Source organism: Pundamilia nyererei, unplaced genomic scaffold (assembly GCF_000239375.1).
Source record: "Pundamilia nyererei isolate P.nyererei 1_Seehausen unplaced genomic scaffold, PunNye1.0 scaffold00268, whole genome shotgun sequence".
In the NCBI taxonomy this organism is placed as follows: Eukaryota; Metazoa; Chordata; class Actinopteri; order Cichliformes; family Cichlidae; genus Pundamilia; species Pundamilia nyererei.
In genome coordinates, this window is record NW_005187669.1 from 279,562 (window position 1) to 293,500 (window position 13,939).

The window sequence follows — 13,939 nt, forward strand, 5'->3', positions numbered from 1 at the left end:
AATGTAAATTAACGTAAAATCACTGTAAATGTAATAAAACATAATTTTCTTGTTTTTTAAATGTATCTGTCTGTACATATGCATATGTAGATTGTTAAAATAATTCACAAAGGTATCATGATTTCACAAATATTTGTCCGTTATTTGAAAGATTGAACAAAGCTGTGCTTTATTGGAAGTCAAATTTCCCAGAGGAACCCACCCGAGGGATTAATAAAGTTCTATCTTATCTCTTATTAAATTCAAATGTGATGCTACAGAAAAATATATAAAATGATTCTTATAAACTTTTGTTACATCAAATAGTAATAATTATTATTATTGTTATTTAGGGCGATCGTGGCTCAAGAGTTTGCAGTTCGCCTTGTAATCAGAAGGTTGCCGGATCGAGCCCCGGCTTGGACAGTTTCGGTCGTTGTGTCCTTGGGCGAGACACTTCACCTAGTGGTGGTGGTCAGAGGGGAATTGTAAAGCGCTTTGAGGGTCTCAAAAACGCTATATGAATGCAATCCATTATTATTTAAACCAACTGTTAACTGTATATTTCTGTACATTTAAGTATTATGATTCATATTGCCGCATTCATTTACCTTTTTATAGGTAATTTCATTGTTTAATCACATTAAAATGTTCCTAAATTAATGTTTAAAAGCATTTGAAAAAGGCAGAATCCCATGTAAAATTAGGGCAACAAACTTTATTGTCATTACTGAAATTAACCGTATTTTCATGAGGAAGTTCTTTTCTGTTATTTTATGGTATTATTTTGGCGCCCCAGCTGCCACAGTACCTGTAACACCTACAGCGTGCTCTAATCGCTGCACTGACATATTACCAGCTGTAAAAACAAAGTGCAGGTTCTTGACAGCGACTTGCTGCTTCCTCCAAATATCATATGTTCATTATTCTCCACTGTTGTTAAGCAGTCATAGCAGTGGGACATGCTAAGTACTGAAAAGACAGTCACAGCTTCATCATGTTGATGCCATTACTGGCCCAGTGTGAGACAAAGTGCTCTCAGAGAAAACAACTGAAATGTCTGCCTGAACATAGAATAGAACAGAATAGAATAGAACAGAATAGAATAGAACAGAATAGAATAGAATAATCCTTTAATTGTCCCACAAGGGGAAATTTGGTTGTAACAGCAGCCAGAAAGACACATATACAAACAAACAGGACAGAAACATTTTTCTTACATATTTACATCGAGGACAGTGGTTCCTATAAACAGAGAACTGTACAGTTATTAAATAAAATAAAAGTAACTACAGATAGTAGTAGTATTTATTTATTGTCATTGTCAAGAACAATGAAATTGCGTTTGGGGCTTCCATACAACCCAAAAAAAGAAGAAAATAATAAATACCCCTTAAAACCCAAGTGTACATATTTAACCCAGTGTGACTCCAATGCAATAAGACAATCCTTAGCAATAACATGAGAACATGACAAGTAATGTTGGTAGAAATTCAGACAAAGACCTGAGAAACATGACAAAGTACAACAATGCAACCCATTCAATATTATTGTACTGTGAGATATGATATCAGATATGATAGTTATCTATTAAAAAAAAGGGGGGGGGCAGGAGGGGGAAGAGAATAAAGATATGATGCACCAATGCAGACCAGTTCATTGCTATTAAGAAGTTGGATATGGTTATTGTCCGTGAGAGGGGGGCAGAGAGTTCAGGAGCCTCACAGCCTGTGGATACAGGCTGTTGGCCAGTGTGGATGTTCTGGCCTGTATAGACCTGTACCTTCTCCCTGAGGGCAGCAGATGGAAAAGGTGGCGCGCAGGGTGATGTTGGTCCCGCAGGATACTGTGCACCCTCCTCAGACAGCGAGTGGGGAAGATATTACTGATCTCTGGCAGACTTGTTCCAATAATTCTGCCAGCTTCTTTCACCACCCGCTGGAGTGCTTGCTGATCGGCCTTGGTGCAGCTGGGGAACCACACTAGAAATCCATACGTCAGAACGCTGCTGATGGCACAGTTGTAGAAGTTCAACATCAGAGATCTGGGAATGTGTGCGCTCCGCAGTCTCCTCAGGTAGTAGAGGCGCTGTTGGGCCTTCCGTGCAACTGAGGTGATATGGTTGCCCCAGGACAGGTCCTCGGTCACAGTTACCCCCAAGAATTTAAAACTGCTCACCCTCTCCACCGCCTCACTGCCAATGAAGAGAGGCAGATGGTTGTTATGACCCTTCTTCCGGAAATCTACAATGATCTCCTTGGTCTTTTTGGTGTTTAAGACCAAGTTATTGTCGTGGCACCATGACTCTAGTTGTTGCACCTCTGTCCTATAGTTTGTCTCATCGTTGTTGGATATAAGTCCGAGCACTGTAGTGTCATCGGCAAACTTAACAATGAGATTGGACGCTATAAGAGGCAAACCTAAAAAGGCACGTCTAGGTTTCTTTAAAGTGTTTGATTGAAAACACTCAGACGTGCACATTTTGTTCTGATAAATGTTTATTTTAGTTTTTGTGTCTTTAAATGCATGTTTGTGTTGATGTGCCTTCCACATGATGGCCGTTGGCTATAACTTTAATCAGTTGTTGACACACAAACCCAACAAACATCAAAACGTTGTGGCAGCTGAAATCGATAAAGCTTAAAGGAACCATCACACAAAACAGAACAGTGAGAGTTGACGTAAAGCAGCGAATAAACCACCAAGGCCACAGTCTGATAGACGCAGACACAAAGCAGATGGGATCAAACGGAGAAATATTTATCAGTCTGATGACGTTTATGTGCAAAAGAAACTGTTTGATGGAATAATGTTGCAGAATGGGGAAGCTTTTATTGTGAAGGCGCTCAGCCAAATAATGCTTCTTTACATATGTAACACGCACGCTGAACTTGAGTAGCTGCCTTCCATGAGCAGCGGATCTTCCAGTTTGACTGTTGGAGGCTGATGGAGGCTGATGGAGGCGGCCTCCGTGAGCCGGAGGTGTTGGTCTGTTTACTGCGGCTGTGTTTGTGCCGTGCTGCTGCGGTGTGAGCGGTTTAAACCATCCCAGAGGAAGTTTGAAATAAAGTCACGACGTTCCCTCTGGGAGGAAATAAAGTAAATCCAGACGCAGCAGTGGCAGGAGAGGCGGGGTCATTGCCGAGTCCGTCGGGCTGTTCTCATGAGCTGACTAAAGAACACTGATGGGAGAAGAGCAGCAGAAGGTGGATAAGATAAGCTTCTTTGTATTTTTACTTTCTTTTCATTAAAGAACAAAGAAGAACAAACAACTGAAGCAAATGAAAATTCAGCTGCTGTATTTGAAACAGAGCCAACACAGCTGTGGTGCAGAGGTTACATACATGTGATGATTACTTCTATACAGTACTGTAACAGTACAGTAAAAATAGTGTGCACCTGTAAAGGTAAGCTGATGTTTTCCAGTGTTCCAGTGGACACACAGCACTGCTGTGGGTTGCATTAAGCACACAGGAATATTAATGTAAGCTACATTAGAGTGCATAAGCAAATAAAGAGCTTTTCTGATGTATTATCGCCTCAGTAAACTTACAGTGAATGTGTTGGCCAGCAGCTTCTTTCACTTCCACATCACTGAGTCCTGTTTGTGGTCACCAGAAGATTCCTCGATCGGTCTCAGCCAGCTCCCGCTGCTTTTCAATTTTCCCCTCAAAGACTGAAATCTGCCTCTTCTTCCTCATCTGAGCTCATGCTGTGGCTCGGAAATCACGGACCTGGATATGAGCCTTAATGAGAAAACCACCCCTCATCACTGGAGCACTGTCATTTTCAACCTGCACATCAGATCGAATGGTTTGTCCTGTTGTTGTGGTGCCAGGGAGCAGATGGTTTAAGGTTTCATTAAGGCTGATGCCAAACTCTGATAAATGCATCACTTTGGTTTGGGTAAGATGGAGGAGAAAAAGCCTCCTGCTGCAGGACAAACACTTTGCTTGTTCCACTGCATCAATCACAGGAGAGAGAAAACGAGGAGGAAGAAGACCTGCAGGGTTATTCACCAGTGTCGACTGCACGGAGCATGGACAGGAACGTTTGTGATGAGGTGACGAAACTGTGGCGCCGATGATGTTCGTCTGTGTGTGATCCATCTGCAAGTCACTGAATACAGCCATTATTATTATTATTATTATTATTATTATCATCATGTTTGTTGTCACCTGATGAGTGGAAGAGCTTGAAAGGTCACTCCTGGATTATATTCCTTCTCTCACCCCAACCAATCACAGCAGATGGCCCCGCCCCTCCCTGAGCCTGGTTCTGCTGGAGGTTTCTTCCTGTTCAAAGGGAATTTTTCCTTCCCACTGTCGCCAAAGTGCTGCTCATAGGGGCTCATATGCTTGTTGTTCTCTGTATCTAATAGTGTAGGGTCCACTGTACAATATAAAGCGCCTTGAGGCGACTGCTGTTGTGATTTGTTGCTGTATAAATAAACTTAATTGCATATTTGCTCAGTAAACGTGCACTTGTCTTAAACAGTTGATAGCATGTTCTGTCGATTGGCAGTCTGCTGTGCTCCACTTTCAGTGGTGGTCATGTAAAGGTGGAGAGGGCTGAGCGTGGTAGGCTGGCCCGCTCCAGCCACTGGGACAGGGTGGAGCTGCTGTAGGGCCTCCTTCCCAGATGCCATGGTGTTGGTGGATGAAGCCAGGTCATCTACCAGGTGAAGAGGTCGTGTTTGTTGTTGTGCTGCTAGCTGCTTCGCCTCTGTCCTATAACATGAGGTCAGCATAGCGCGGCGTCCGCTAAAGCAGGAATGTTGAGTTTTTGCCACACAAACACGTGGAGACAAACGCACACGGTGGTGTTAGCCTGAGTCTCATTGTGCAGCTAAGTCTGTGTTTCTCTCTTTCAGTCATGTCTGGTGTTTCCCGGCTGAGCACTCAGGACATCACAGACACGTCAGTCGCTTTGGTTTGGACTCCGCCTCCTGTCCAGTATGAGACCTACTACATCACCTTCAGCAGCCAGGTACGCGGCAGGTTAAGCTTTAAAGTCTTTGAGTTTCACTTCTCTACCTCCTCAGTGGTTCTTTGGCAGACGTGCACAGACTCCAGCATCAGATCACCTGAACTGAATTTATCAGTTTAACTGAAAGCAGCAAAAAAGGGGAAAAATCAGAAGTTTCATTCTTAAAGAAACGTGTGTTGTTCCCGGAGAGGGGCCCACTTTCTCCTGTGAGACGTTTGACGTGTTGTGTTGATCTGAAACTCTGCCATGTTAGACAGAAGCATCCACCATTAACTGCATATACAACACATACAGTAATATACGTGTTGTGCTATGACTCAGACCAAAGTGTTTCCAGTATGGAAAAGCAGAAAGGCCCCATTTAAAACCGAATAATTTTAATAAAATGAATAAAATGTGAAGCCAGCTGCTGTTTTTCTCTCACACTGTGGAACCACACGGAGACAGTCCAGTAAAAACCTGTTCGGCTCACGCACATATTTCCATAATTCACATAACAGATCCACAGTCCTCACTGTCCCCTTATCCAGGACCTTCACCAGGTCATGTAGAGAGGGTGGAGCAGTGTGGAGGACACACGTTTCTTTACAAGATCCTCAGTGAAGTTTCCAAAGAGGTCTGCAGGTAGAAATATCAAACTGCGGTGCGTCGTTGTGAGCAGCGTTCACAGCCTGAAGCACAAAACTGCTGAGCTCAAAATGAACTTCAAACATTTGACACACACCATAAAAATCCTGCTTTATGTGACCGCAGTCATAACAGCAATCACAGTCTGCAAACCTTAGAGGATATCCAAAGTGTAAGTGATGGGGGTGTGTTGGTCTTTTATTTTGAAGGACACGAACAGTCTGTCACTTCCATGACAAACGCCTGTAAGAATGATCTGTGAGGTTGGGCTGCAGTGCCAGAGGAGATCTCTGGGCTCCATAAACACTAAATTACTGCAGATTTTATGGCGTTAAACTTCAGTGACTCCGTCCGCTGAGCGCAGGTTTGAGACCAAAGCGCCGCTTTCATGTTTCCGTGACTGGAAGTGAAACTCAGCGTCTCCAGATGGCGGCGAAAGTCACAATTTTGAAATTTCAAAGTCAATTAAACAAAGAAATGTAACCTACAATAGTTTTTTCTTCGGGGGGTCATTTTAGCTACCACTCAAAGGTTTGGGAGGTGGAGGTTCACACATCCGCTCGGTTGCTGGTTCACTTTCCAGGTGGAGACAGAGCTCTGCTTTGGGGTCATGTCAGTAGGTGGATGTGGAGGAAAGCTACCCACTGCAGTGACCCCTCGTGACAGGGGAGCTGAATGTGCCTGGAGATTTAGATCGATCTGCTGTTTATGTCCTTTTCCAGCTAATATTTAATAAACATCAGTAACCGTGGTTACTAGAGTGGGTTTGATTTGGAAAGTGATGGGGACATAAATTTGTTGGAGTGTCAGGATCCTGCCGGGTTTGGACCGATCAGCGCTGTGTGGACTCTGGTGGTCCCACGTCCACCTGTAAAGTAACCACTAGTGATGGGATTTCTTTATAGAGAACCGGCTCTTCAGGTTGTTTTGTTGCTTTAATTAATTAATTATTAACAATAATATAAAATTATGCACAAAAGGAATTACTAATGTAAAAAAACAGTGGTTTTATTCATATATGTTTATATATAAATATATGTGGTGGCCCCTAGAGACAAAACACGTACAAACTCCAAAAAACATTTCTAGCGTTAACTGAACTTCCAAAACAGCTACTAGATCACTTAAATTACACAATTGAAAGCATGAAAGCATGTGTGTATTGTTTGTGTATTGACACACAAGCACTCATATATATTCAAATAATTTAAAAAAAGTTCATTTACCTGTTACTACCACACACCAAATCCGGTCGTTGGTACTTGCTGGCTTGTGTAGCCACGAGGTAACAAAAGCTCAACACTGCCCCCTAGCATCCTGGAGCACTTCTGTTGTGTTTTATACGTGTTTTGAGTTATTATGTGTTTTGTCTGTAGCAGCCACCGTAAATATACTTTTATTTATTCACTCCACATAAAATGTAATAAATAAATCATATGATACAAAAACCAACTATTTACATTTCAACTTTTAACTATTTAAATTTTCAGCTTTTAAACAAATTTAAAGTGAAACAACACAAAACACTGCAAACCACAACACAATTAAATATAAATTATAATGTGAAAACAAAAAGAAGATGCACATTCTCTGTCATATGGACCTGCATGAATAAACTTTCTGAATCCTTTATCATCTGCAACTCTCTCTCTCCCTCCCGCTCTGTTCCTGTGCTACTGAGTGTAACTACCGCCCCTCCCCCCTCTGCCTCTAAAGCACAAGGCGGGAAAAAGTGCGAGAGAGGCTGAGAGAAAGGAAAAAAAAAAAAAACATGGCTCGCGATAAGGAGCCGGCTCGCGTCGCTCACGTCAAAGACCCGGCTCTAAGAGCCGTTTCGTTCGCGGCCGACGCATCACCAGTAACCACTCACTGTCTTTAAACACCCAGCATCCACCTTCATGCATAAACTCATCAGCCTGCTCTACAACACGCTCTGTATTCAGTGTTATTAATACACGACACCATGAAGCAAATACTCAGTTTTGTGAAGTTTTATGATTTAAAAAAATCATTAGCAGTGTTGCTAAGCAACTAATTTTACATGTTTGAACTTCATAAGATGCTAATATTTCTCACAGGTGCCTTTGAATGGCTTTAATAAAAACTGCCTGATCCTGGTTCTGTTGGAGTTCTTCCTCCCGCCGTCACCAAGATCTTGCTCATAGGACTTTTGGAGGTTTTCTCTCTAAAACAGCAAAAATCAGTCGTGAATGCGTCAGACTGAGTGAGTCTGAGCCGGGACACGGCACAGAGATGTGTGTTTTCAGATCAAAGCAACAACACATCTGCACTTTCTCTTTAAACCTCGGGCATTGCAGAGGTATGATGAGTCATCTAAAAATTTATTTGGTTTAAAAAATATCCTCATGGATCCTGATGGCTTTAATTATGACAGGACAGATTGACAGTAGAAAAGAAAGATGGAGGACACGTAACAGAATCAAACCTGGACTCGCCCCAGAGTGGCTGCTCAGCCCACCACGACCCTCCAGGCAGGGCAGGGACTTTCACCAAGCTTCATTCTGTTGACAAAGAGTTTAAAAACCATTCACTAAATATAGAAACACCGAATCTGCCTCTCCTGTGAAAAAGAATAATAGTAAATATGTATCAGTTAATGTCGGGCTGATGTTTGCAGCAGAGCAGCAGGAGGACGGCCGGCTGATGGATTTCCTTTTTCATTTCGTCTGCTTTCCCTCCGCTCATTTTGGCTTTTCGTTTAAAGCCAAACTCGTTCCATCGCAGCCGGATGCGCTTGGCAGTCGGAGCCCATGTGGAAGACACTAACACCTCATCTCCTGCTTTAATCATGTGCTGCATTTCCTGCTGATTCTCCTCAAACCACATATGAGCACTTTTATTTGCTTCCCTCACAGGAACCTTAAAGCGCTGACAGTGAGTGTCGTTAGCGACAGTGTTAGCAACAGAAACACAATCATATCATCGTGGACGAAAATAAACTACAACATAGCAACAACGTCCTCGGTCCGCTCCTCTGATGTAACCGCCTGTAGGGGGCGCAGTAGCGTAGCTTTGTCTGATGAAGCTGTTCATCATTTGCTCGCTTGTAACAGCCGAGCGTGCAAGTTTGTGCAAATGAGTTCAAGGTGTTTCAGTTTGAAGCGTTAGACTGTTTAAAGTGATGTTTGCAGGACAGAGCAACAGCAGGACGTGCAAATATGTAAAAGTGAGCTGCAGTTTAGAGACTGTTTGACCATGAATGTGTATTTGCAGCCAGAAATAAGGATGTGATTGTTTCTGAGAGGACGTCATGCACAGAGACCTGCTGACCTGAAAAGCACCGAGTGGGTGTGGCTTATTTGGCAGCACAGCTTAGCTTTTCATGATTGGATTAATGTCCTTTGGACAGACGAGACCAAAGTGGAGATGATGTCCACAATGCAGAGCAGCACCTCATACCAGCGCTCAGCACGGTGGAGGAAGGACAATCATTTGGGCCATTTGCCCGGACCTCTGTTCCCCAAAGTCGTCTGGAGTCAAACGTGAGCTAAAGCTCAGACAGGGTCATCAACAGGACAACGATCCAAGCACGGCAGCAGAACTCTGACAGAAGAGCTGAATCGAGCTGCTGTCAGAGTGCAGACGTCAACCTGACTGAGATGCTGTGCGTGAACGAGTGGAGTGGCCAAAGTTCCTCAGCGACGACGTCAGAGACCAAAGAAGTCAGCAGCAGGAAATCACCACTTCATTTCCTGCTGCTGACTGATGCAGTGTTGAGTTATGGTGCAGGTAGTTTTGCACAGGACTGCAGAGGATAATCATGTTTGTGAAAAACTAACTTCAGCAGCCTTTTAGGCCATGTCACTGTTGGACATGTGGTCTTTTTTTAACGTGTTTATTTCTATGCAAATTTCCTGGAAACCTTTGACGACCTGAGTCAGGACTACAGCACGCTTCAGTCATGTGCTTTTAACTGAATTAATACCTGAAAATAACAGGTAACAATTCAGTCACATATGTCAAATATAGTGACTTATTGTGGCTCATACATGATTTCATTATCTAATAAGTGTAAACCTTTCTCTGTTTCCATTTCACCCATCTGGCACCAAACACTGAAACGGGAGAACATCATATAACTTTGATGAAATTACCAGTTTTTCTGGGATTATATGGAAACTGTTTGCAGGAAACCAGGAGTTCAAACTCCGTGTGCCAAACATGATAGAAAACAGCTTCCCTCCATCTATCTCAGTGTGTGGGTGGCGGGATGTCTGATGCCCTGCAGCCAGGCCTTCTACTTATGGTCATTAGCTACGTGATGCATGATGGGGTCTGATCATTCTCCTGGTGTAAAAACACTAAATTGTCCTTTTAATCACAGAAGTATTGAGATGCTTCGTAACCTGGGCTTCACATGTTCATCAGTCTGTTCACAAACATGTGCGATCAATCGGCTGCAGAGGGCCTTACAGAAGGGAAAATTACTAATTGCGTTGGTATTTGTGAGTTTAGGAGCGGCAGGAGAGGGGGGGGGGGCTCGGCAAAACCAAAACACGTTTAAACTCGTTCTTTCTACATCACTTAAAATCAAAACTGTCACTGAGATGAAAGAAGTCGCTGCTTTACATTAAACACACACACACGTGCTGGCCTCCTCTCAGACATGTTTTCCCACACACACAGTTACAGTGATCGCCTCATACTGTAATTTTCTTCCCGCTCTGACATCATCGAGGGATTAAGACTTAGTAATGACTTTGTTTGGAACGACTAACAGCACCAGAGAGACAAAAGGAAGGATGGATGGATGGATGGATGGATGGAGGTTAATAGGCGGAGGAAATGATGGAGACTTGGCCGAAGAGGGAATAAAACTGGAGCTGAACTTCAGATCGACATGTGTTCGTCTTTACGAACCCACAGAGGGGAGACATTATCCTGAAGGAGTCCAAACACAGACGGAAAACAAAGAGAGACAAACAAAGGAAGAGAAAACAGGAGTGGAATAGAAGGACAGAGGATGAGAGATCGGTGCTGATATGTGCAGTTACATGTGCTGTTTCTGGCACATTTCACTCGTCGTGTCTCCAAAGTTTGCATCATTTTATGGTGTTGGTGAAATGTTAGGCTCAGAGTCAGAGCTGTCCTCAGTAAGACGGCACCAGGCAGCTTAAAGTTCTCTCTGCTTTTTTTTCTTGTGAAAAAATGTCAAATATTTACAGGTTTCATTTATTCATCGTTCAGAAGAAATGAAACTGATTTAAAAAATGTCCAGAATCCTAAAAATCACCTGTTTTCAATCAGTAAATGAAGGATGCGGTGCTTCTTTGCCTGCTACGCTTCATTTGAGCTAATTCGAGTCACCGGACCTCCTAACTCTATCTGTCCTGTTAAAGAAGCATTTTAAAGAAGTCCCCTGAAAAATAATAGAGCTTACTGTGCGGCTCAATGTGCTAGCATAACGTTCATAAAGCCTGCTAGCTCCCTCTGTGCTGATGCAGCCTGCTAACAAGCTTGGTCTTATTAGCACTTTGACTCAGTTTAAGGCTTTCTTCTGCTTCCTGAGTATGAAGAAATAAATGTTGTGCACAGCAGGAGAGTACCACTTTCACTAGTTTGATGGGGGGTTAGGTTAATGTGCTTATGTGCTGCCTAACAGGGATCATCGAGCTAGCTAGCATTAGCTGCTAACTTAGCACTTCAGCCTCTCATCCAAACATAGCTCCAAAACAACAACGCGACAGCAGCGAGGTGGTGGCTGATTTACTATAGTTCCAGCTTTGAAAAACAGACTTCCATCTTTGATATACAGTCTCTGTGACAAACATGTTCACCAAGAAACCATCAAAGGGTCAGAGGTCAAGGTTAGCTGGTTTTCTTGATGTCAGGAGTCGTAGAGGGCTGTTTCCTGATGTCTGACTGCTTGAAAGCCACATGTAAACCTCCCAGTAATAATTACAAGAATCTTTTTTGTGACGGTCGGGCCCATTAAGTCATTTGCTGGTTTGGGAATCCGATCAGAAAATGATCAGATGTGTCATCTTTGGAAAGGCAAAGAAAAGGTTTGGATGGCTCGCTGCGGCAGTCGCACTGTGAGAATTTGGCTCCGGCTTTCCGACTCTGGAGGTTTCCTGTTCCTGTCACGGCCGTCAGCTTTGAAGCGTTAAAGTCAGAGAAGCAGCGAAAAGTAGACAACAAGCCGAGTGGGCAGAGTGGGCTGACAGAGGTGGATGAAGTGAACTCCTCAAGGTCCAGAGAAAAAGATGCAGATGTGGGATGCTTGTTGCTGAGGAAACACGTAAACACTGTCAAAAACATGGCAACTGCCAGAGAGATGACATCACCGTGGACCTACAGCTGTGACACGGAGAGCGAGGGAGATGGGAAGAGAGCGAGGGAGACGACATCCGTCAGCGGCCGTTCACCAGACGGATAAACACGAGATAAACGTCACGTAAATAACTGCGTGTCACAACAAGCAGCAGCGAGAACATCAGGAAACAGGGATCAGTGTCAGTCTGACGGCTGCTGGTTTCATTATTGTTTCCAGTTAAAAACACAGAAACAGCAGCAGCGATGTGGACGTCTCAGCGCTGCTTTCTCTGGAACCGTTTCTGCAGTAGGAAGAAATGAAAACTGAAAGCACGCTGCTGAGTGGGAGGCTTTTATGATGCATGAAGTCTGGAGTGATGTTTGCAAGGAAGCGTGGTCCCAAAGCTCGTCTCTAAACAGAGAAGTGACTAAACGGTCATACGGGTGCAAGTGCAGGTCAAAGAGTGGAGCCAGGGCCCTTTGTTTGGGACAAACACCACGTCTGAATCCCGCCTCTCCGATCATTCAGAGTCACTGAATTTTACCAGATTTGAAAGTTTCGTTTGGGATCTGTTGTTTCGTTTTCCCCTCAAAGGGGAAGGTTCTGGTCTGGGTTTGCTTCCTGCCCTCCGGGCTGAGCAGCTCACAGTCATTCATTCTGCATCATAACACAGTAGCTGAGAATAATGTGAGTCCATCTGTGGGAAAGCTGATGTTCAGCTGGAAGACGAGCGCTCGAAAACAACAACACAAAATTCAGCTTTAATAAAAAAAATCCTCCAAACTGGGAAATCAAAGGGAACAGACTGGTGTTAATGGATTCACCTGTGCATGAATGAAACTGTTAGGCTGAGTTATGAACTCACTGCTCGCTGTTTCCTCTGGACTCAGAGTCGAGCATCTTTCTCCGTCTGCACGTCAGCGAGCAGCGGCGTTAGCTTTCACTGATCTTTAGGTTGATGAAGACTGTTTCGTGACAGCAGGCGAGTCGGTCGCTGCGTGCCTGAGAATGAGGAAACGCTTCCTCTGCACACTGCGGGCGGCGGCTCCTTCCAAGAAAATGTGATGTTATTAAAGTTGTCAAAGTTCTCACAAAAACATGGCAGCTTAATCCAGATCCGCTCCGGATCCAAGGACTCATCCGTGGTGTAGTTTCTGCTTGTTGCACGCCGTCAGGCGGTGTAGCCTCCACATTCAGACTAAACCATCGTCTCTGACAGCATTTCCAGAGCGTCAGACAGACGTCACTCCTCAGTCTGGATTTTCTCCTTGCTTCATTTCTGACTTCATAAACTCATTTTCAGTCACTGATTTCCTCTGTGGCAGCAAAACAAATCTGAACAGCCTCGAGGAAAATCCTGCAGCTCGCACCGAGCTAACCAACCAGTGTTAGTGCTGAAGATGGACACGAATCCAGGCCGGGGTGTAGTGCTTCAAGTTCCCCCCTTTAACTCGTCGTAGGTGCAGCTCAACGTTAGCAGCGGTGTTTTTTACAGTTTCGATATGAGACATACTCAGTAAATAAAGCAAACTCATATTTACTGAATGTGGGCTTTGTAACGTCGGGTTGCGTTTAGTGGTTGAGAGGAGGCGGCAAAACACTTAGCAGGGTAGCCAAAAGAATACACACTCACACTGGCGTTGGGAATTCCACAGTGTGTTCTTTAATATACCTTCTCTTCATCAACCATATAAGCCCGGTTGAATGGCTGCAGCTTAACAAACATAGCGCACAGTGTTCGTACAACCCATAACGTTGCAAACAAAGGTGTCTGGAGAGGTAAAACATAAAATCCGTCCCTCCTCATGTACTAGCGTGCAAGCACATGTCCACACAATCACAGAGAGAGAGAGCAGAGCAGTGGCACAAACTGATGACACCATCAACCCTCGACTTGGGTGTCTTAAAGGGACACCACACCATAGTGGCTGTTACAGCTTGAAGCTTTAACGGTGTCTTTTATGTCGTTTGTGCGGATAAAACAGTCTGTGAGTCCAAGACGACCAAGTGACCTCACGTCCAAGGGAAGTATGAGTCAGTCACCAGTACAACCAGCAGCGCTGCCCA

General features: G+C 44.0%; 1 protein-coding gene across 1 annotated transcript in view; it reads left to right on the forward strand.

Moving 5' to 3' along the window:
- tnxbb (tenascin XBb) overlaps positions 1-13,939 on the forward strand; it is a 50,838-nt gene that overhangs the window by 16,289 nt on the left and 20,610 nt on the right. Inside the window, exon 6 of the mRNA XM_013915197.1 lies at positions 4,853-4,968. Within this exon, the coding sequence (XP_013770651.1) occupies positions 4,853-4,968 (116 nt within the window). The remainder of the gene's footprint in view (positions 1-4,852; positions 4,969-13,939) is intronic.